Raw genomic sequence first — 24,608 nt, 5'->3', positions numbered from 1 at the left:
CTGGTTGGAGTTCTCTACCTTGAATCAAGTGGAATGTATTTACATCTGACAGATGCTTGTGGTTTTCCATTTGCTGTCCTTGTCATTCCCCCCTTTTGGAAATCTGCAGGTTAGCATAGGCAAGGATGTGGAAATGTACACGTGCTCCATTTAATCTGCCTTGAGTGCCACGTTTGAGGTTGAATAAGGTGAGTTCAGCTGCAGCACTCCGTGGCTTTTGTGGACATGGAGGACTAGTTTCAGCATGGTGTTAATTTTTGGTGCATTTATAGAGCAGACGCCATCGTTTAAGCACCATATACAGTCCCCTGGGCCCTACTACGCATCTTAACGTTATGTTCATTCACCAAGCAAAGCATGAAAACAGGATCTACTATAGACAGCTAATAGGAGGGACCCATCCATTTGCCATTTGCCTCCCTTTTTATGTGACTCAGTCAATGGCTTGTTTCAGGGTTTGCTGAACTGGGTGTAATCACAGGAAATAAAGCATTTTATAAACTGCTGTTTACATGGCAACATCATGACGTTTGATTGGAAGAATTTTGCTGTAGGACATTTGTGCAACTTCAAGGACACAGGAACTGTTTAGCATGGGGTGGACTCAAAAATAGAAAACTAGATGCAGACAGCTGGAACAACCCACTGAGAAGTCCATGGATCTTTCCGCACTTTGGATTCCCTGCCGGGGATTTCTGAACTGCAGAGGTGTTGTTTTTTTCCCTGAGCTTTCATGTGTCCTCTTTTTAAATAGTTGCCTACCCGTGTTTTCCTTGTCACTTGCGCCTGTTTTTTCAAACCGCACAAACAAACCATGAGGCAACCATGGAAAGGCAACAAATAGAAAGGGGGAGAGGAGAATGAGGAAACCCCGAGACAAAATGCTGAGCTTCCAAACAGCAAGGGGAGATGACCTATAGCTCATTGGGAGAGCAGCTGCTTTCAAAGAAGGTCATAGGTCCAATCCCTGGCTTCTTCTCCAATTAAAAGGATCCGATAGCAGGGGATAGGAAGATCTTGGAAGACAGTGGCCGGTCAGCCTAGGCAGCAGTGACCTTGATAGATCAAATGTCTGATTCAGGGCTTTTCCACATAGTATTTTTTTTTTTCAGTTGTTCCTTCCACATGGCAGCTCTCCAGGGACTCATGCTCAAGCAAGATTGGGCCTTATGATGCACCAAAGGGTTCCCTTCCCATAGGTTAAAAGTATATAGATTTAGGATACACATGACAAGGCAGAGCAGGTGCTTTCCAATGTGTCCCGGTCAACCGTGCTCTTGGCCAAGAGACAGTTCTATATATGGGTCACTGACTGCAGCTGTTCCAAGAGCAAAGGAAGCTTGGCTTTGGGCCTAGAAACTTTGGAACTTTTAATCGCCACACATGAAACCACACCGGCAACACTTCTTCCAAGAGCAATGAAGTGTATCTCATTTCCCTTCCCTGCAGAAGGGATCTGGGTCAAAATGACACCCATTTGAAGATAAATGACATCCATTTGAAGATAACTTCTCCGTTCACTGAGTAACTGCACTGAAGAGTGCAGGTGCATAACAAGGAGCTGAGATGCAGATATTTAGCCCAATGAGCTAGAGCTCAGAGTTGGCCTTGGGCAGGGTTCCCAGTCTTGCCCTGTTGTGTACACATGGCCTTCCCACCCCCAAGCTATAAAACTTTTGCTTCATCAGCTGCTGTTCATTACAAAAAATCTACTCATACTATTATTTGCATGGCCCTTTAGAAATCTTCATCCCCAGATCAGGCTGGGTCAGAAAAGTGTTTCCTGGGGATTATAGCTGGAGATTCCTAGAAATTATAGCTGGAGTCTGGCGTCTGGCTAATCTAAAATCTTCCAAATCTGTTTTCTGCTTGGAGAAGGGGGCAGGTTGACCATCTCATTGTCTCTAGCTAGAACAATTTGTATGAAGGTGAGCTGAGGTATGTCTAGACCATGGCTAGTCAAACTGCATTTGCTGGCAGGGGCTCATGGGAATTGTAGTCCATGGACATCTGGAGGGCCGCAGTTTGACTAACCCTGGTCTAGACAAATCAGCTGAGTTCCCCATCCCTGCCTGGTCCACAGGGAAAAAAAAACATTTTTCCACTCTGGTAACCAACTGAAGATTAGGAAGATACAAGTGGGGAAAAGTGAAGCTCACAGTGGGGAAATCCCATCCAACCGGCATTGTCCAGCACAACTCCTTTGAAGTGTAGCTACAGCAATAGTGGTGACTTAAAAAAAAAATTCAGAGTTTTTCGCATCCAAGGTGCATCCAAGTTTGCAGAAAAACCTACTTGGAGCAAATGTGCCCCATCTGCAGATTTAGGCATCCATAGGGACACAGAAATTAGAAATATAGATTTATACTCCCTCTTTTAAAAGCAATTGTTTGGCCCCATAAATTTCACATGTTGTGCTGATGTCTCTTGAGCCACACTTCCCTGGGCTCCAGGTTCCAATCACAGGTCCTTCATGGTGAGCTCAAGAATGCCAAAGGCGAGAACTTAAAAAGATCTCCTGGTCTTTCAAGTCTCCCAGTCTTTCAACCCAGGCTACATATGTAATGTAATGCAGGGGTAAGTCAATCTGTGGTCCTCCAGATGACCATGGACTACAATTCCCATGAGCCCCTGCCAGCAAATGCTAGCAGGGGCTCGTGGGAATTGTAGTCCATGGACATCTGGAGGACCACAGTATGAAAGCAAAAGAAGAAGGAGGGGGGAAAGGAGGGAGAAACAGAAAATCAAAGAACTCTTGGAAGCAAATTGTTTATTTCAGTATTATTCATATAATTATCAGCCAGCTTCCATTACATGTTTTTTGTCCTTTTTATTAAAGTGGACATTTTAAACTGAAATAGCAGCTCAGCAACAGCTTTGAAATCACAATGACATGCCAGGTTGCAAACAGCTCATTTCATTAGTTTTTTTTTTTGGGGGGGGGGGGGAATTCAGACAAACAAGTAACAGCCTCGCCTCTGATCCGTGAGCCTGTGTTCACAGCAAATGGCAGCCAATCCCAAGAGACAAGGAGTCCCTGCATCTTTCCCACCCAGTGGGGCTGAACCCACTGCCAGCAGCTGAAGAAATCGAACAGGAGCCAGGAAAATCCAGCTTTCTGGATCTCCCAAGTTTGGATTTTACATATTTCTCCAGGCAAAAACTGCAGCACGTTTTATACAAGTGAACTCACACAAATCACCTATGACGCGTAGAGGCACAGATGCTCTCTACGTATGGAGAAATGAGTGTCCCCTTCCAAGCTTTCCCAGGCCACACTAACACACTGTCCCTGACCAGAGGCTCTGATCCCCACCCTCTCCCACCTCCCCATATTTTGTAGCAGGCCACAAAAGCCAGGAGTTTGATCAAAACCCCCCTGGGGACTGCCATCCATGAGCACTGGACTGTGTTTGGCTTGGCAGGTCGCTATTAGCGCAGGCATTATTGCAGCAGATTTGTGCCCATCCACGTGAATTCCTGCAAAACCCTTTTAGGTTTTTCCTCGGTGCCTTTCCTGACTGAGACCCTTGGGCAGAACATTGCAACACTGGCTTACTGCTCTGAGCAGGTGCCTCCGTGCCACCTTCTCATGGGAAAGGAAGCACTTGTTCATTCAAAAAGCACCGGGTGGGCTTGATGGCTCGCAGTTTAACCAGGCCTTTAAAAGGAGATGCTCACTGGGTGCCCGAGATAAAGGGTCTTGCGGGATTAACGAATTACCTCTCTGCCCGAAGGAAACCAAAGTGCCATATGGGAGTCACAAAATGCATTCTGCAATACAGTTCTTAATTTCATCCATTAGCTTCTGCTAGTGGTGGCAGAAGAAGGGATAGGGAACCGCACACCTTCTAACATTTGAAAGACTCATCACACACGTAGAATATCCCCCTTCCCATACCGTGGATGAGTGCGCTAACCTTCCGGCACATGGAACATGACGTGATGCTGGAGGCTTCACTTAATTTAGTCTGATAGTGGGGAAAGGCATTTGTTCTTTTGGCTAAACTGATCAGAAAAGGCATACGTTGCCCTAAACCATGTTATCCACCAATAGTTTAAAACACATCCATGTGCGCAACGACAGATCGTGCAAGATTATGCTTTGGTGCTCATGGGCACCAGACATTCACCACCAAGAAGTTCAACTTCTAGATAAGTTTATAGTGCAAACTCGCACAAACTGGCAGCGTACCAGTTTCCTTACGAAAGTGAGCAGGAACCCAAAAGACTGCAACACTAGAAACTCACAACGGCAAAACATTAAGGCGTATCTACGCTGGGCAAAGAGAGGGGCAAAGTTGGCAAGGGTCAAGCACCAGTAACATCAGGATGGCCCCAGATAACAGGAAACTGGATGGACTCAAAGCAAGAAGGTTATTACATAACTAACTTCATAACAACTTACATTACAAGGAAGAAGGAGACCTGGGATTGGATCTAGCCATCTTTGTCACTCCATCTTGACCACCCATACTCCTTATTACAGATCCCCTCCCACATGGCTTTTGTCTGTATCGATCCCATGATCCCCAGGTTTTGGCTGTCCAAGGGGTTCTCTTTCTTCCCCTTTTCACCAGCAGGCAATCTGGTCAGATCCCAATCCCCGGGATGGTCAGCAACAACAATGCATGTGTTCAGTTTCTGTTTACAACAAGATAAAGGATTTTGTTTGTAATGCAAAGCAGAAGTTTCAAACCCTTGGGTTAAAAAAACAAGAGTTAAGAAAAAAACAATAACAAAGAGGGTCTTTCCAAAGAATCAGAACACACTGCTAGAATGACCTATCATGACGGTACTAGATATGTACAAATATGATACAAGCATTAAATATACATTAGTTAACAGGCACAACGCGACGGCAGTGTGTCTGCAAAGCACTTGCCGTTTCTCACTCTGGAATGACTGACACAAAGAAGTTTGCGGGCCTAAACCCGGACAGATGTTCAACAACAGCAGTCCACATGGTGGTCAGGGGCGAGCTGATTGGCTAATCACAGCTCCCAGCGAAAAAACATTAACTTCATCGGAGTTACGCTGTTTGGTACATGATTCTTTTTCAAAGCTGGCAGAGTTCCCCAGGTGCTTATGTCAAAACTGAAGAGGAAGAGCTTCTCCCGTAGTGATGCCGAAATCCTTACTTCTGCCGTCTTGAGCGGCGATCCCCAGTGTGCCTGCCGATGTGCTTCCAAAGAACCAATTGTGGCTTTCCTCTGGCTCATTCAAGCAAGCGGTGCTTTGGAGGAGCCCAAGAAGCATCACCCTTGGGCCTGCAGGGAGCCCCCATTTCCGCCTCCATCCTAAGATGAGAACACTTGACTGGGAACCTCCCCGACATTTTGCCATTCTCCTTCCCCACCCCCATTGTCATCACAGCCTCCTGCCCTCGGACAGAATTTCAAACATGCCGGAAAGCTCAATGGAGTTGGGGACACCGATGTAGAGCAAAGTCGCTATCCGGGATCCTGCCCAGAATTTTAACTGGGCACTCTAAAGCAGGGGTAGTCAAACTGCGGCCCTCCAGATGTCCATGGACTACAATTCCCAGGAGCCCTTGCCAGCATTCGCTGGCGAATGCTGGCAAGGGCTCCTGGGAATTGTAGTCCATGGACATCTGGAGGGCCGCAGTTTGACTACCCCTGCTCTAAAGCATCTCCTTAGGTAGCAGGCATGCTGATAACACTGAGGTTTCTCAGACCTTGCCATGGCACCCATTGGCAACTGTTCACCTCACATTAGCTTATCTTTTACTTGGATACACGCACCTTTCACACGCTCTCGAGCAATTTCACTAGCTGCACTGAAATTTTGTTTCCTTCAGAATCCGTCAGAAGCTTCCCTCAGCCGTTTCCTCCTAAATTGCCTTGAAGGGGAAAGCTGACAGCAGCCTTAAGTATGAGTTTATTCTTCTCTTCCAGCGGTAGTTGGTAGAGGGCACTCAAAAGGATATCCGCCGTGTCTTGCCCAGTTGGAACAACATCCCTTTCTCCAAACACTTGACACTTAAGTGCCCAAGGATCCCTGACAAGGTCCTCGTACCTGTTAATGTTGTGCATTTGGGACGGAGTTGTTTGGGGACTTGGAAAGGGAAGGAGCAGTGATCTAAACAGTAACTGACAATGTTCTTTGCCCAGCTTTGTTCACGGAATTTTTGTTCTTTAAGCAGAGGGGAATTTATCTAAAGCCTCTAAAGAAAAATACAACACAATAAAAATGTAGGTTGTTTTCACTCTTCTAAAGGTAAGGGATACGTGTTCCCCCTTGTTCGTGTCATGCCGTAGTTTCTTCTACGGCCATAGTGGGTCCTTCTATACTGGCCAAAGTCCTCACAAACAAAAACAGGTCTGTGCTTCAAAAGTTGGGCGTGAAGCTCTTTCTCCATTTTTGGGAGAAAGGGTCCCAAGAGTAGCTGCCACACTTCAGCGGAATTGCTGCCTCTCCATTTGCACAGTATGGCATCGGTCAGGCCCGGTGTCATAGGGAAACTTCTGGACAATCGGGCTAGTCTCAGATCTGAAATTAAAACTGGTTTGACTTGGAGCCAATGGGTCACGCAAACCATCATGGAACCATTGGTGCATCGTCTTGGGTCTCCTACTGGCTGGCTTCCCAGGACTTCCTTCAGCAGCCCTATCCTGTGATAATGGAGGAAGATAAATGCCATCCTTACACAGCTTCTTGAGATACTGTGCAAATCAAGAGAGCTTGGTCACGATGGCCTCTCCACCGCTGAATGTACCGGTCGTATTTAAAAAAGGTACAAAATCCATAGATGGATGCCAACCACAGAACCAGGATCTTTCTCCGCTCCTTGATGACTGAGGAAGGAAACGCTGTTGGGCTGAAATAAGCAGTTAATGACCGGTGGGTTAAAAGGCAACGCCATGACAACAGCCTGCTGCCCAAACAGAAGGCAGTAGGCGGGGAAGAAAGGTGGACGTGACAGTTGTGTTGACCTATCAACAGGTCAGCTCTCTTCTTGCATGCCTCCTGCATCTCAGCACGTTCAGCGCTTGGCTGCCCAAGACCCTCACGCCCATCTCCCACTCGAGGCGAAGCTCCGGCTAAATGAGAAGCTGATCTCCGAGTTTTTGTACTTGGCCCAGGCTCCGAAGGGCACGACAATGGCAGTGCTGTTGTCTTCCGTTCCGTATTGGACAGCCTGACGGAGAGATGACACGATAGAAGTTTAGCTGTCTCAACATTCCGTCTGTCTGTTCAAGAACATGCAACAGCTCCACAAAAAGAATCTGAGTGTGCCTGGCACGTCTGAATCATAGAATTGGAAGGGACCTCCTGGGTCTTCTAGTCCAACCCCCTGCACCATGCTGGACACCTACAACCCTATCGCTGACAGTGTAACCTGCCACCCCCTTGAGCCTTCACAGAATCAGACTCTCTGTCAGATGGCTATCCAGCTTCTGTTTAAAAATCTCCAAAGATGGAGAACCCACCACCTCCCGAGGAAGCCTGTTCCACTGAGAAACCGCTCTAACTGTCAGGAACTTCTTCCTGATGTTTAGACCGAATTTCTTTTGCATTAATTTCATCCCACTGGATCTGGTCCATCCCTCCAGGACAAGAGAGAACAACTCTGCTCCATCCTCTATATGGCAGCCTTTTAAATACTTGAAGATGGTTATCAGATCCCCTCTCAGTTGTCTTCTTTCCAGGCTAAACAGACCAAACTCCCCCAACTTTTCCTCATACGTCTTGGTCTCCAAACCCCTCCTCTGGAGATGTTCCAGTTTGTCTATATCCTTCTACCAACTGTGGTGCCCAAAACTGAACACAGTATTCCAAGTGAGGCCGAACCAGAGCAGAGTAAAGGCACCTTATGGTGACCATAGGGCAGGGATTCACAACCAGGGTGGGCTCACACAGCCTTTCCCAGATGTTCGGACAGCTGCTGACATCACTAGAAGTCATTGGAGCCCACTTCCCCTGTTGCTCTACAAGCCTGGTGTCTCTCTCCACAATGGAAATGATAAATGATTGACTCCCTGACTTCTACATCTTACTTCTGTGCCCACTTTCTGAAGGGGTACATCACCACTTCCAGGGTGCCAGAAAAATATTTCAGGGGTCCCTCCATATCAAAAGGCTGATGTCGTGTTTTCAAGGCGAATGGCAATGAGATTTGTCATTACCTGCCTCTGTAAAGCAACCTTGGCCTTCTTTGGTGATCTCCCATCCAAGAACTAACTAGAACCAACCCTAGAATCATAGAATCATAGAGTTGGAAGGGACCATACAGGCCATCTAGGCCAACCCCCTAAAGCATCCTCTGTACCCGTTCGATTTTATCTACGTCCTTCTTGAAGTGACCTATCAACCCTGCTTAGCTCTGAAAGTCTGGCAAGACCAGGCTGGCCTGGCCCACCCAGGCCAGGGCTTCAGAAGACTACCCAGTGGAAAACCACGCCGTTCCCAGTTTTGTCTGGCAGAGGACGCCTACCTGCTCAGTAACAGCATGAGCTGCTTCGGTGGGGTCATGGCACTGGTTGACAAAGTCACAGATCTCTTGGCTGTTCACCATGAAGTTGATGCCATCCGTGGTGAGGACCAGAAAGCTGTCACTTGCATGCTGGAGCTGCAATGAAATGAGCACAGACTGACAGCTGTTTACTAGAAATGGTTAGATTAACAAGTAATGTTCTTACTATTTAAAGGATGGCAATATATTCTAAGCACTCTGTTGTGGAATAAAGCATGAAAGGAACAGACTCCTTCCTCTTGCATCTCAACCAGGGTCTCATAAAACCCTGGAGTTTCTTGACAGACCTGGAAGGGTTTCCTGAATGGGTGGGAGTTAAATAATTCTTAGTTTTAAAAAAATTGTTAAGCATTTATCAGGTGATGTGACCATATATGGTCATATCAACCTTCCCCCCTTCCCAAAATGGCCAGTGATAGGCCTGGAGGGGGTGGGGAGGGAAGGGGGCCCAGGTGGACTTGTGCAACCTGCTGCTCATCTAGCAGCATGAAAATCGGTAGCCCAAACCGGAACAGGGTGAAAATAGGCCCTGAAATTGCATAGCACAGAGTTGGCAGCTAAACCAGCAGCCCTCTTCCAGTGGAAGGAGGACGTGCACAGCCTCGATTGGCCTCTCACCTGGATCCTTTTCGTTTCCGGTTCTGCTATCACACCATGCTTCTTCAGATCCAGGTCCCCCAGGCTTCGGGTCATGGCAAGCCTTCCGTTCACGTGAGGCTGTCCCAAGCTGTTCCAGGCGACAAAGCCACCAGCTTGCTTGATTCTTGATGTGAAAGGGAGAACGGGAGACAACAAACATTCAGATTCTCTCTCTGCCCCTCCTCCTTAAAACAGGAAGCAGTTATGAATGGCCAGTTTATAATCAAAACACCAAGTCATGTGACCGCTTATCCATACACAGGGAAATGCCATCGCTTGCCTGTGCTAACTGACCTCGGCAGACTGTCACTCTGTTTTTCATTCCCTTTCAAGATAGATATGTTCTTGGGGGAATTCAGCAAAATGGCCAAATTAACTACCTTGGTTAACAGAAGATACTCCCTCCCATCTTTGGTTCCATGGTAACTTTTACCAGCAATCCTTGCATACCCAACAGAGAACTCCCGCGAGATGCTGAGGATGACTGACATGTCAGTGAATCAAAGAGGAGACGTACCTTTGTCTTTCATCCTTCCTCTCGGGAGTGTGATCGATGGTCAGCTTCAGAGCTTTCCCCTTGCGGCACAGAAGGGCACGGCTGTCACCGACGCTGGCCACAACCAGCTCTATCCCATCCCTCAGCAGGGCCACAGTTGCTGTGCTGCCGGCACTCTGCAAGGTAGCTACGAATGCCACACAAGAGAAGACTGTCAAGCAACTGAGCACGGGACCCTCCTGTGATTTTCCCATTCTAAAGCGCTATCAACTATTTCTTTACCGGGAGACTTGCAGCTCCACAAGCTTTAAGCTACTAGAACAGGAAGAAGAAAGGGCTCATGGACAGAAAGATGGAGGAACTTTTACGGCATGGCCATGTGCAAGAGGGGAAGCATCGTATTAAGAGGAGACATCGGTGACGGACTGTTTAATATTCCTCTGCTGTACAGTTCTCCAACAAGGGTTCAGGGCTGCTACTCCCAGCACTTTGCTTTCCCCAAGTAATATAGTGGGGCTAGACAAGGGTCGGAGACAAGTTCAGGCTCCAGCTCTGCCATGGGAGCTCACTGCGCGATCTTGGGTTCAGACTAGTGTACCTCACAGGGTTACTTCTGTGAGAATAAAACGGAGATTGTTGCTTTGTGGGGGAAAGCAAGGTATAAATGTAAGGCATTGCAAACTTGTGCCTACGGGTCCTCTGACCATGGAAGGAGAAGCACCAAGAATATTCTAGTGGAGCTAGAGAATAACTGGAGAAAAGGGTAGCTCTGGAAGGTGGACTCCAAAGCATTATACAATTCCCCACCCCCCAAAAAAAATCCTACCCAATCCCCAATGTCTCTGGGTATGTCCCAACCCAGAGTTGACACCATTAATTAAGAGGGTGACAAGAAATGCATCAAAACTTCTTGTAGAGTGGACCCACCAAGGAATCAGATAGAAAAGAAAGCTACCAAAGAAGGTAATCTAAAACTAGGCAGTATCACGATCGTAATTATTTAAAACAGGCATAGTTACGGCAAGGAGGATCTAAAAGGCTCTCTAGTACTGGCTTTATTAAATTTCAGGAGAGAGATTTCCCTTTCCCTCCAACTTTACGGCACGTTGAAGCTCGAGCTAGCCCAACAACGCCCACCGAGTTCAAAGAGTCTTACTCCAAAGTAGGCAGAGGATTACCAGTTTTAATTTCACCTTCGGCATTTCGTAAGAATCGGTGTGCCGGACAGCACTTCCGAACACAAACGAAGGCAGGGAGAAAGGAGAGAGGATCGCATCATAATTTTAGACAGGCAATTCAGAGCATTGGTACCGCCAGTAAAATACCTGTTTTAAACCCACAAGTTAAATAGAACATGGCAAAATGTCAACTGTTGAGATATTCTGTGCCTTTGCCTCTTCCACCCCCTCCAACAATTAAAGGCTAAATTCTTGAGCTTGCTGCTGGCCCTCCTCCCCCTCTTGTATTCCTTGCTTTTGGAACAGCAGTGGCATAACACAATAATTCACAGAGCTAGGAATCAACACACACAGGAACCCCCCATTTGCCAAACAGGAGAAAGATGGCCCGGACCTATGTATATTCTGCGTATGGAGAGAGTTCATTTGGGACAAGCAGATCAAATGCCCTTTACATGGGCTATGTAGGTATCAAGGCCTACCCCATGAAACCTACTCACAGAACCACCAGAATTGCTTCTGAAGGCACAAGGCATCCTTCATTCAGCAGCCAGGGGCTGCAGAGGCCTTGCCTCTCTGGCAGAGAAGGTCCAACAATGCTTCTCAGGTGCAACTTTCATGGGTCTCCTTCTGAAATGTAGCTGATAGGGGTTTCCCCTTGGTGTAGTGCCTGGGTCAGTGAATGCTCTAGCTAGCATGTCATAAAATCATAAGGTCACCAGACCCAGCAACCAGCAGAAGAATGGGAGAGAGGGGTGGCAATCAGCAACAGCATGGCATTACGTCCGGGAAAACCCCAGCAGTGGTGTCATTCTTCTCTTGAAAACACTGTTTTCCTAGAGTTTGGGGCCGTTCCAAGAGAAGTGTGACATCACTTCTGGGTTTACCAGGAAGTGATGTCATGCCATTTGCCGGGGGCAGATAATTCCTGGACTGGCTTACCTATTAAGGAAACAATACGAATGCCACACTGATATTCTTTATGCCACGCCCCCAAACATGTGGCGATACAAAATACATTAAAGCACGTCTCTGGGAGAGATCATAGCTCACTCACAGACCACCACACGGAAGTCTTGGGTTCGACCGAGGCCTCTCTTGTACCTTTGAGAGGGGGAACTGGGAAAGGCATCTGCCAGAGATTCTGAATAGTTGTTGCCCATCTGAGCAGATACGTATTGACCTTGACTGACCCAACCAGCTGATTTTGTCTGAGGCAGGGTTGATATACCAGCTACGAGGCAAGGAGAGCAACTCCTGTACCCCCTTGCCTTAAACTCTTTGTAATTAAGAGTCAGTGGGATCTACTTAATCTTACTGTCAGAGAATCCACAAGGAAAGGGATTTTTGTATAGTAGCCTCTGCAAATTTCTGCTGGGAAGCTTAGGCCCGCTAACGAATACTGCAGTTCCAAAACCAAGGAATTGTGTTCATTCAGATGTCAATAAAGTATTACAATCAAATCTAACTCAGTCAGCAAGGAGAAAAACCATTGCCTTGGCACACATTTAACGTTTTTTAAAAAGAAAACAACAGCTCGGTTGTTTCCTCAACGGCACAAGCTACAGAAATACAAAATCTTTCAATCAGTATCTTGACACTCACTGGACATTTTTAGAGCATGTCATCTCAACTAACATGACAAAGTGGATGTGGGAACCTTGCAGCGCTCCAGGCTAGGAACCCGCCGGACTCCTTCACCTGGAACCCAATTTAGCTGATCTCTCTTTCCACTGAAGACCAGCATATAGAGTCCCGGGCCTCCAGTTCTAGAGCGGCTGGTCAGGTACAGAGTCTGCCACAAATAACATGGTACACAGAGGCAAAAAGGAAATTCACCCAGGAATCTTGTGCTTAAAATTTAAAATAGAACCTGCAACACTTGGGAGGATCAGAGCAGCAAAAGGAAGTAGACTATCCGTTCTGATTTGGAGGACTCTGCTTAGAGGCTCCCCCAATGCCTATAATCAGTTCCAATTTGACTATGTGTTGTTTTTCCTTGGCAACCCGTCAGATCTATTGGCACACTCATCGCTATTTTAAAAACCAGCAATGAGAAGGTATGAGATGAGTCTGGGATGGAAGAGAACTTAAAGGCAGTTTTAAAGAAATCTTTAGAGGTATGCCCCAAAACATGGAAACAGCCATAATGGAAACAGTTAAGTTAGAGGCTTTATCACCATTCTTTGCATACTGAGGTTATTTTCAGCCACAACAATGGTTGGATTTTGCTTCTCTTCTTGCTTTTCGTTCAACTAAAGTCTACATGTCGAGCGGCCTTTATCAAGAAGGCCCTGGCAGTTCCCATGGGTACTGAGAAGGGCCCCTACAGACGAATTACTCCTGGGCGAGACAATATCTTCCAAGTGTCTATAAGCACAATTTAAATTCTGCAGCTCTCTCACTTCCACAGTGTTGCAGGTTAGCATGATTTGACTATCTTTTTTTAAAAAATTAGGAAAATAATTAACTCTTTATCTCAATTGCATTACGAACACTATTTTCATCACAGAAGCCAAATACACAAAGGTCACTTTTCCCCATCAGCCTGAGGGTAATAAAACAGCTACTCTCAGAATACACAAATATTGTAGATAGTTTTAGGCAGGGGCTTACCTTTAGGGGTAGTCAAACTGTGGCCCTCCAGATGTCCATGGACTACAATTCCCAGGAGCCCCCTGCCAGCATTCGCTGGCAGGGGGCTCCTGGGAATTGTAGTCCATGGACATCTGGAGGGCCGCAGTTTGACTACCCCTAGGCTATAAAATGGCATGCGGCCTTCGATTTCTCCTCTCCCGTTCGCTGCATGCATTCACTAGGTTAGGAGACAGAGTATCCTATTAATAAGGTATAGGTATTGGATGTGCAGTCAGACCAAAAAAAAAGGTTAGCTGTCTGGTACACTTCATAAAATTAATAAACACTCAGGTCTATGTCATTTTGCTCTCCCTTTTTTGGGGGGGGTGGGGTTATCAGGTTCACAGGCTTGGAACAGGACTGAACATAAGCCAGCCCAAAATACAAATCCAAGGCTCAGTTATGTGAGCACTTGGAATCAGATGGATCAACAGGCATTTGTTTATGTCCTGGTTCATTCATGAGCCTCCTAAATATGAAATATGTGCCAAGCAGCTCAACAGCTTATAAAACATTAACCACACACACTTTCCTGGGATTAAATTCTAGTATTTCAGAGATGCTTACTCCCAAATATAATAATAATGCATACGTTTATAAAAATGCAACCCAAGACTGTGCATTCGGCAGTAAATACCATATTGTTCAGTAGAAGTCATTCTCTAAACTATGCATGGGTAGTATAAGCCCAGAGACAGGTGGTTAGATCACATGTAGGCTCTGGGAGTCCCGGTTTCACATTTCCACCCTGCTATGGAAGCCCGCTGGATGGCCTTGGGCCAGTCCAGTACCCCCAGCCTAACTTCATGAAGCTGTTGCAAGTGCAAAATTGAGGAGAGGAAAGACAACAGATGCTGCGCTGAGCTCTTCAGAGGAAGAGTGGGATGAAGAGGACTAGTTACTGTCTGCTCAAGTCCAGCAGAGCTCAATTAGGCTTGGGTGCAAGTTGTGTTTTATGGGGAAGCAAAGCAATGAAAGCCATGAGGATATATTTTTTAAAGACCTCAAACCAGCACATCACTTAATTTTGACATTTCAAATAATCTCTTGCAGTAAAGGCTTAGAGGGACACAGACTATATAAACTATAGAACATGTTTAGCAAGTCCTTGTGCGTTAACAATGCTTGGGGGACACACCATAATACCAAACATTTAAAAACTGCTAGCCCCCCCCCCACCCTCGAAGGGAGAAGTCCCTTCTCTGTCCACCCCTGAACACAAATGCACTTCATACCTACCATCAGCAGATAAGTGAGCATGCCGTTCGTACGCTTTCTCTATTTCTACAAAAGCTTTGAACAACGCTGTCTCCATGTTCCGCTCCTCAGCGAGGAATTCTCTGGAACGAGAAAGCGATAATAAGTAAACTCAGAAGCCACCTTTCTGCCCAGCTCATAAACTGATGACCTGTGTGGCTAAGTGGTCTGTGCCAACATAGCCTGGGTGCACGATGGCCATTGCTAGGCACTCAAACATGGGTAGCCCTGGGCTTGTGCCGGGCCATTGCTGCCCTGAAGTGGAGAGGCTTTTCTAGGCTCCCGAAGATGGAGACTTTTGGGGAGGGTTCATCAATTCCTGGCCACCTGGGGTGGAGCCTGGGAAGGGCAGAGTCTGAGGAGGGGAAGGAATGCAGCAGGAATATGACCCCACCCGGCCCACCTTCTGAAGCTGACATTTTCTTCAGGAAGTTAAGCCGGGTCATGCCTAGTCAACCTGGGGAGGAGATACCACCAAGCAAGACCAGGGTGACTACTACCCGGAAGCAGGCAATGGCAAGCCAGCTTGGAATGTTTCTAGCCAGGACTGTTCCACATTATCTCCAACCTTTCCTATAACAGAGCCCCCAAACCAGGTACTCACTTGATATACTTTTGCATATACTTATTGCAGAAGTCCGCTACCGCCACCCCTCCGTGCCCGTCATAGACGGCAAAGTACAGGACGTCGTCGGTCAGCTGGGCATAATCAAAGCGGTCTTCGTTTTCTTTCCGCTTCCCAATGTGGCTGGCACAGCCCACCTTCGACAGGCTGACCTTGGGGATCGGCTTCCCATACTTGATGCTTGGCGGGAGGAGGATGGGCTCGTCAATGCGGTTGTCCCAGATGCCGAAGGAGTCCCAGGTGGCGGGACGGCCGCTCCCATCCAGGTCAAAGCGGGACGCTCTGCGGTTAGTAGTGGAGCTCTGGCACACGACCATCCATTGGCTGCCGTCTTGCAGGAGGCGGGACGTCAGCAGCGCTCTCCTCGCTTGGTGCCCTCCGTTTCTGGCCAGGCCTACTAATGCAGCAGTGGACATAACTTGGTTGCCCTGCACTTTGGTGAGGGACAAATGATGGGAAGCAGGTCTTGGAATGCCCTGAAAACAACTGAGAGTTGACAAAGAAAAGGGGTGGGGAGAAAGAGAGTAACATTGTCAGTTTTCACTGTCATAGTTCAAAAAAGGCAATTTCAAAGCCCTCCGGTCTTTGTTTGTCTTCAGTAGCACCTTAAAGACTAACAAAATTTGTGGCAGGGTATGAGCATTTGTGGCTCACGTCATGAAAAAGCTCATCGCCTGCCACAAAATGTGGTTAATCTTCAAGGTGCTACCTGATGCTACTCTTTTCTACTGCTACAAATTAAAACTGCTACCCAGCATCCTACGAAGCAGAGACATCACCCTGCCAACTAAAGTGTATGGCTGCGAAAGTTGGACCATAAGGAAGGCCGAGCATCAAAGAATTGAGGCTTTTGAACTCTGGTGCTGGAGAAGACTCTTGCGAGTCCCTTGGACTGCAAGGCAAACAAAAACCGGTCAGTCCTAGAGGAGATCAGCCCTGACTGCTCCTTAGAAGGCCAGATCCTGAAGATGAAACTCAAATACTTTGGCCACCTCATGAGAAGGAAGGACTCCCTGGAGAAGAGCCTAATGCTGGCAGCGATTGAGGCCAAAAGAAGAAGGGGACGACAGAGAATGAGGTGGCTGGATGGAGTCACTGAAGCAGTCGGTGCAAACTTAAATGGACTCCGGGGATTGGTAGAGGACAGGAAGGCCTGGGGGATCATTATCCATGGGGTTGCGATAGGTCGGACACGACTTCACACCTAAAAACAACAACAACAAGTCTATACACCATGTACTTGTCGTGAAGCCTCGGGAGATGCATGCTTTATAAATCCCATCCACAATCTGCACCCATTTCCCTCATGATCAGAAGGACTTGGGTGACCTCAAGCAAGGAGGGAACTCGTCGGTCTCATCCAAAGTCACTGGAGGCATTCCAGTTATGAGGAATTTAATAATGATGAATTTGCTCCTATTCCCTCCGTTACAAGAAAACCCCTACATCTGGCACCAAGCAAGGAAGGACTTTCTGGGGGCAAGCTGGCACCCCTAACCAGGACAGACTCTACCCATTTACTTTCTTGAGCAGGAATGACAACCACTGAAGGGTCACCATACTTGTTGGCAGTGTGGCAACTTGGTAGCTTTTAACGTCATCTCTTGAAACAGTCTCCATGGACTACACTTCCCATGAGCCCCTGCATTGATGGCAGCTGTTAGGGGCTCATGGGAATTGTAGTCCTTGGGCATCTGGAGGGCCACAGTTTGCCCACCCCTGCATTCAGGCTCCAGAGGACTGTTTCAAGAGATGACATTAAAAGCTAACAAGTTGCCACACTGCCAACAAGCATGCCAAACCGCCACGAAACACATGCCAGTTTTGTTTTGCTAGGAAGGTTCATGCAAAGCAGGAGTCACGCAACCGCCCAGGACAACTGGCAGCACTCTGTGACAACACGGCTCAGCTACCACTCCTCGCATGCCAGCAGAAGCAAGTCAGGGACTGTTATGCCTGGGACACATGATGCAACCCAGTGGAGGAATCGCATCATGGGTGCTGTTGCTGTGCCAGAGGGCAGGACTTGAAAAGGAGCCCAGGTCACCTCATAGGACAGTGTCCCTCAGGCAAAGTGCAAATGGACCGCTCCTTCCCCCAGAAATGTCACAATACTGAGAAGAGACAGCTTTGAAATCCCATGTAGAGCTAGCTAATAGTCTGTACAAGTCAGTGGAACAAGCCACTGCATGTCCCGGCCTTACATAAGTGCCACTCCACCAATGGGACTCATGATGTGATTTCTATGCTCAGTTGCATCAGCATGTCTTCAGCCTCGTGGGGACAGTAATACGGATGCCACCAGACCTGGAGAAAGATTCTAGCTATATAAAGAGGCTGCTTTAACTTATTTACTTGTAAAACCTACATTAGATTTAATTAATGTTTACTGTTATAATTGATTGTATGTATTATGACTAATATTTTAAATCCTGATGTTTCCTACCCTGGGCCTACTATGGAAGGGTGGGCTATAAGAATATTGCTGTGGTTGTTGTTATAAGAGTCCTTTTCAGAGAGGTTATTTTCCAGGTGGAAAAGTAACAATAAAATGTATTGACTTCCCGGTTATAAAAGGCATCATCTGCCTACATTAAGCCGCTATTAAAATGACAGGGCATTTGTTCTCCAGGCTTGTTAGCAAGCCTAGATGCAACATGCAGAGAGGGAGTCTTATCTCCTACAGCAGGGGTAGTCAACCTGTGGTCCTCTAGATGTCCATGGACTACAATTCCCATAAGCCCCTGCCAGCATTTGCTGGCAGGGGCTCATGGGATTTGTAGTCCATGGACATCTGGAGGACCACAGATTGACTACCCCTGTCCTACAGCATTTCCCCAACCTAAAACCACACAGAGAGCAGCTACTGGTACTCTTGTGTAAATTCGGGTGTATGGATGGGCTGCATCTAAATTTCCACAGCGGATCAAACAGCTGCTGGCCCAGACTATTTAACATTGTTATGCCACCTTTCCACCCTGTCAGGATCCACGTGGTATAAACAAAGACTGCTGTTTAAAGGGCAATATTCTAAATAATGAAACTTAAATACTTCCTCTTCGATTCATCAGTTTTATCGCAAACATCCCAAACCAAAGTAATACAGTATATAAAATTTATATATTCTAAATATATCTTTTTATTCCTCTATAGAGAACTTTATCAGCACACGGCACTCTTCCTGACGTTTCGCTTTCAGCTTTCTTAAGGGAGAAACTTGGTGAGTGTGGAGAGGGTTCTACATTATTTAAAAATTAATATTTTTTTGGCTTTCCCTACTGTTTTCCTGTGGTTTCGTTTTGCCTGAGGGTCCACAAGATGGCAAACATCAGAACGTATTAAAACATTTGAGCAATTAAAAATATCCATATATTATGAAATCATTTATAAAAGACTGCTTTGCACTAGCAAGAAATTCAGTTCTGACCTACCAAGTTTTGAGTAAGGCCTTGGTTTTCTCCAAAGAAGGCTAAGCTTTGCTCCTGCTTGCGCAAACATAAACTTTCTTTCCTACTGAAGTCTTGTTTGTGAAATTTATTTGCCCTAACAACTTTGCAAATTCAACTGTGGGCCTCTGTAACTTGAGAATTATTCAATTTTTTCACAGTCTAGCATACATGCATTCACTGTAATTGTATGCATTCACTGGATTGTATGCATTCACTGTAACTTGTGAGCAGAGCTTCTGTGTGTTCACTTGTTCTTTCTTTGTACACACTGTTGTGCCTGCAGTCCTGCCAAGGACCGAGCTTGAGGTCCAAGGCAGGAGTGTAGCTTACAATGTATTTAACCCATGTGCAGCTAGATCCCATCTGCCAGATCATCAGTTTAAAAAGAAACTGATCTACAGTGTACCCTGGCAGGAAGATCCATTGTTTGCTTATATATTTAAGCTGGGGGGTTTGGCTGGAACTGTTTTTCAGTTCTCCATTCTACTTGTACCATGCTGGGTTCCTAATAAAGAGCTCAAATCACAACCAGTGTCCATGTCCACCCCTGAACCCACAGATTTAACGTATGCATTGGGCAATTTTCATATTACATACAACACATGTACAGCTATATGTGTGATTAAAGCCATATATTTTTCCAGGGTTTTCTGGTTTCATTCATAAAGTGAATGCATGTTGGTACCTACAAACAGGTGTGTGCTCATTGTTATTTTCAGCAGCCTGTCCAATTTCAAGAGCAAGGTCACTCTGTTTTGCAGAATTTACCTTGACATTGGAAATTTCCACTGATGGCTCAGAAGAATGCTTAACCAGGAGGGGTGCAGAGTTGGCAGCTACTGAGGGGTTAAGACAGGTTAAGGCAAAATGCAGGTGTAGCTGGGGAAATGAGATCCATGACCTTGCTTCTGAAACCCCACCAAGCATTACGAATGGAAATGTTTTGCAAATAAGGAAGGTGTCTATTTCTGCACTGCAGAAAATCAAAGCTCTGTCTAGCTGAAATTGGAGGTTGGGATTTGTTAGATGGGAAATGTTACCCCAGCTCTTTTTTAAAGGGAAACAAAAAAGGTATAATTATTACCTTTCCCTTCTCTTGTCCCTCACATGCATTTAGAAAGGATTTACTGGTTTTCAAAGACAAGTTGATTGTGCAAATACAGATTCCTTCTTTCACTTATTCTAATAACATGTAATTATCTGATATACAAAGAACATGGAGACCTTCAACACATCTCGGTTATCAAAAAGACTTTTTTCCAAAGCAGCAAAATGCCTCGGTTCTTTGACAGTATATTTATAAGTACAATTCAGAAGCTAAGGATTTGCACAGCTGTCTCAGCAACAGCACAGTGTTTTATCGAGTAAGGGACAAGGTTGTGGGAGTCCCAGGTTCAAAACCCCATTCTGCAAGGGAAGCTCCCTGGCTTAGGTTGAATGAAAGACCAAACATGTAAACATCAATTACTCATGTGTGTTCAAGATCTAATCACCATGGAGACAGAAACTTGGCCAGAACAAGTCCCAAGATTACGGCGAGTTTGGAATGGAAGCCTTCAGGCTTGGCTCTTGATCAAGCGTAGAACCAAGATTACATACAGGTCACCACTCAAGTCAATCCAATGTTAGTATTAGCGACTTACAGCCCACCTGGATAGTGACACTTCCCTCAAATGGGCACTGGGGAGCCAACCTTTTCTAGTTTACAGTCAGCCTGCTAATCTAAAACAATCTCTCACCCTCAGTGAAATAAACTACTTAACAGTAACATGGACTCTGGGACCAAGATCTACAATAAACCATTATGCCAACTTTATTTATTTGTTTGTTTGTTTATTTATTTACCACCTCCCCCCCCCCCAGCAAGTCAGCTCGGGGTGGTTACGAACATAATCCCATCATCAGCATTCCAGTTCCATTCCAGTAATTCACAAAAATACAATCATTCCCTTAAAAATCAAGACATCAAACGAAAAACTTGTTAAAAGCAATAGAAACAATCAAACCAGTCGTCCGTTAACGGTGTTCCGTTTGGTGCTGCAACGGTCACTCAGTTTGGTTCTCAAGAGGGTGTATATGAAGGGGAGGGGGAATGGCAGTGATGAACCCCCAACCAAATGTCTGGTGAAAGAGGTCTGTCTTATAGGCCCTGCAGGACAGAGCCAGCTCCCACATGGCCCACACTCATCAGGAAACTTCATTCTACCAAGTGGGGGCCAGGATCAAAAAAGTCCTGACCCTGGTTGAGGCCAGACATACCTCTCTTGGGCCAGGGATCGATCAACAGCCTGTCAGAGTGCGACGTCTTTCCCCAAATTTTATTAGTCTTTAAGGTGCAGGGCCAGCAAAACAGAGCTGTTCCACCAGGCCTACAGCTAATGCCAGAATTTACACCAAAATTCTGGCCTCCCTGCCCAAAACATCAGCCAAGCTTTCACCATATTTGACATCTGTACTGGGAAATTAGGGTTGGTTTTGAACTACTGACTGTAGAATGTTTTAATATATTAAACATCATTTTTTTACTGTTTTTACATAGTTCATCAAAGGCTCAGGGCAGGTTAAAAATATATATATTTTTAACAAATATTATTGTAAAAATTGATTTTCACATGGATAACCTCAGGCTTGGCTGTTGCCCAGATAACACTGAGAAAGATCAGGATCTTGGCACAGATCATCTGGAAGCCGCAGAGGGTGGGAAAGGGCAGGACAGCAGAAGTCAGCCTCTGCTGAGAACTGAACACAACAAGGGAAGTAAAAGTCGCCAAAGGAAATTATATTCAGTACAGAAAGGAATGTGGATGATGAGGAAGCTGCCACCTCTTCATTCCTTTTTGGAAATGCCTTCCAAAACAATTTTTTATTTTGAGAGAGAAACACCAGACCCTTACAAAATCCAGAGATTGAGGGATTAAATAACTTGGGGGGGGCGGTATGGTGCAGTGGTAAGTATCCCACTAGGGTGGGGAGATCCCAGTTTAAATCCCCAAGCTGCCACAATTTTTACTTCCAGGGTAGTCAAACTGCGGCCCTCCATATGTCCATGGACTACAATTCCCATGATCCTCTGCCAGCATTTGCTGGCAGGGGCTCATGGGAATTGTAGTCCATGGACATCTGGAGGGCCGCAGTTTGACTACACCAGGCCAATGGCCGCACAGCCTGGGAAAACGACAACTAGGAGACTCTGGCCATGAAAGTCTTTTCTTTTGGCACCTTTCATCAACCTTCCTTCTTCCATTGCTCCAGCAAGTTAGCTGCGCCGGTCTGCATAAGAACTAGGTTGAAGAGCCGAGCAATTTAACGGCCAACAGAATTTTGGAGACATGGGGGAATAAGCTTTCAAGAAGCTCTCTTCACAGTGATACTGGACTCAAATTTAGCTCTTGTGTGCTGCATTCAAGCCAACTTCGCCTACTCATTCTTTCCCCCTGCACAGCACTTCCTGTCTCTTTCCACACAGCCCTGCTCTGACTCTGCTCTGAGCCAAAATTCTTTCTTATCGCAAAGAAATTATCTTTCCCTCCCAGATTGCTGATGTCGCTTTCTGCTTATCGCTGCACCTAGACAGCTTTACTCAATTCTGAATGGAAGCCTCCTTGAATGATATCTGGGCTGGAGCTAAGCTTGTTGGCTCCTAGCAAAAGGGGGCAGGGTGAAGTTGGCAGCATTAACCAACCCCACATGTATCTTTCTTCGCCTTTGTGGTTCATTTGCTTCCTTGAATGTCAAATGTCAAAGGAGAAGGGCTAGTGGGGGATAGGAAACCTGTATTTTGAGCTTGTTGTGATCTGTCCTGAGCCACCAGGGAAGGGTGGAAGACAATTGTAAACATAAGTCAATTAAAAAAAAATAGATTTCACATCTCATCTGCAAGTTTGGCACGCATTTTTGCATGACATTTCAATATGCAGTGGCTGAATTTTCAAGCGACATTTGTAATAAATAAATAATAAATATTTGAGTTGTGATAAAGCAGCAGCAGCAGCAAGGAAAAGGAAATCAGCAGTAGCAATAAAAAACAGCAAAATAGGAGTGCAGGTCTGAGCCAGAGAAGGGAAGGGAAAACTGCAAGAAGATAAACGCTGGCTTTTATACCCTGCTTTTCACGCTCCAATGAAGCCTAAAAGGTGCTTACAATGGTCTTGCCTTCCTCTCTCCACAACGGACAACATGTGAAGCAGGTGGAGCTGAGAGAGCTGGCTGCGTGCGAAGAAGTGGGAAATCAAACTCCGGCTGAGAGTTTGTGATAAGGACAGTTTTATGGAAAATATTGTTTTATATTTGTAAATCGCCGCAACACTTTCTGAGAGCAGCGGTATAAAAATCGAACCATAAATAGAGACCGTGGCTCCTAACTACTGCACCAAGCTGCCCACACCGACTCCTAGGGAAATCCTCCCCCGGAATCACAAGAGGGGCACGGAGTCCGGGTCCCCTTTCGCCCGCACAGGGCCAGGGCCCAGGACTTCTTGGAAAGAGCCACTTTTGGGAGACCCACGCGAGCGCCAATTGCGGTGTGACGCCAACGGGCCGGACCCGCTGCCGGCAGCCGGGACTCGCCCCCGAGCGGCGGAAAGCGAAAACGCAGGCTCTCCCGCCACCGAGCCCCGGGGCCAGGCCAAGGAAGGCGGCGATGGATCCCTCTCGCCTTCCCCCAGGCCAAGACCACGAGCCGGGGAAGGGCGACCAGACGCGCTAGGGCAGGAGTAATCAACCTGTGGTCCTCCAGATTCCATGGACTACAATTCCCATGAGCCCCTGCCAGCGTTCGCTGGCAGGGGCTCATGGGAATTGTAGTCCATTGACATCTGGAGGACCGCAGGTTGACTACCCCTGCGCTAGGGGGAAGGGGCGCGGGAGAAGGGCGCAGCTACCACCGGAGCCTCCCATAAACCAAGCGGAGGAACGTCCCCCGGGGAAGAGGGCCATGGGCCCCGTTGCGCTGCGAGGGACCCTGCCCATCCGCAAAGGAGCCTTGGCGGGCGAGGAGAGGAGCCTCCCGCGCAGCTGGCCGTCCGGCCGACGGAGGGAAGCGGCAATGCAGGTGGCTCCCCCGCGCCCTGGCTCCGCTTGGCCCTCCCAGCCCGAGGCAGGGCTCGCCGGCCTCCAAACGCTTGCCTCCACCTAGACGCGGCGCAGTCCCGCCCAACCTGTGCTTACCTGTCCGATTCCAGCCCAGGTGAGCGGCTCGTGGCGGCGGCCGCTCAGCCTTCCCCGCAGCACTCCCCGTCCGAGCCCCGCGTGCAGCCCTGACACTCGGGCGGGCCTATAGCGACGCGGCGGAGCCCGCCTCCCGGCCCTCAAGGGGCCAATCGCCGCGGCGCCTGCGAACGAGCCTCCTACCCTCCTTCCGAGCGGCGCCGGCAGGGCGAGGCGGCTGTGACGTCACCTGGTGTAGTGACAGCGCGGCTGGCCACAGAGAAGGCGCCCTCCGTCCCCGCCCTCCGCGCCAGCCAATGGGGAGGCAGCGTTGCTCGCCCGGCTTCCCCGCCCGGGCCCGCGGTCTTGGAGGCTTCTTGCATGCAGAGAGGCCCCCGGAGGAGGCGGCGGGAGGGAAGGAATGCAGGAAGGGAGGCGGCGAGCCGGCCGCAGCCACTCCGCGCAGCTCACTTTTCGCGGCAGGCGCCCATCTGCAATGCTAAGGTGGTTGCCAACGGGCCGGGGGACAAGGCGATCCTTTTTCCCTGTCCGCATGGCCGAAAGGTCACCACGATCGCCCGGGCGTGGCTCCAGCGGGAGGCGGGAAAGTTGCCAACGCGGCGGGCTGCAACATGAAACTGTGTTTTTTTTTTGGGGGGGGGGAACAGAGCTGCTGGAGTCCAGG

At 47.5% G+C, this 24,608-nt stretch overlaps 1 protein-coding gene across 1 annotated transcript; it reads right to left on the bottom strand.

Moving 5' to 3' along the window:
* Positions 1 to 5,606: 5,606 nt before the first annotated feature.
* Positions 5,607 to 24,136, bottom strand: PPM1K (protein phosphatase, Mg2+/Mn2+ dependent 1K). Its single transcript, XM_077300918.1, has 7 exons — positions 23,945 to 24,136; positions 15,309 to 15,815; positions 14,687 to 14,787; positions 9,654 to 9,819; positions 9,116 to 9,260; positions 8,459 to 8,593; positions 5,607 to 7,162 (listed from the first exon to the last, which is right to left on the bottom strand). Exons 2-7 carry the CDS (start codon positions 15,743 to 15,745, stop codon positions 7,031 to 7,033), a joined length of 1,116 nt encoding a protein of 371 aa, XP_077157033.1. The 5' UTR covers positions 15,746 to 15,815; positions 23,945 to 24,136; the 3' UTR covers positions 5,607 to 7,030.
* Positions 24,137 to 24,608: the final 472 nt, after the last annotated feature.

The sequence above is a fragment of the Paroedura picta genome, chromosome 10, assembly GCF_049243985.1.
Source record: "Paroedura picta isolate Pp20150507F chromosome 10, Ppicta_v3.0, whole genome shotgun sequence".
Classification (NCBI taxonomy): Eukaryota; Metazoa; Chordata; class Lepidosauria; order Squamata; family Gekkonidae; genus Paroedura; species Paroedura picta.
This window is presented reverse-complemented; position numbering and strand designations above follow the sequence as displayed.

Coding starts and splice junctions, on each gene's coding strand:
- PPM1K (XM_077300918.1), bottom strand. CDS start 15,745: ATGTCCACTGCTGCATTAGTAGGCCTGGCCAGAAACGGAGGGCACCAA. Junction 14,788..15,308: donor TATATGCAAAAGTATATCAA/GTGAGTACCTGG, acceptor TTCTCGTTCCAG/AGAATTCCTCGCTGAGGAGC. Junction 7,163..8,458: donor CTCATGCTGTTACTGAGCAG/GTAGGCGTCCTC, acceptor TCTCTCCGTCAG/GCTGTCCAATACGGAACGGA.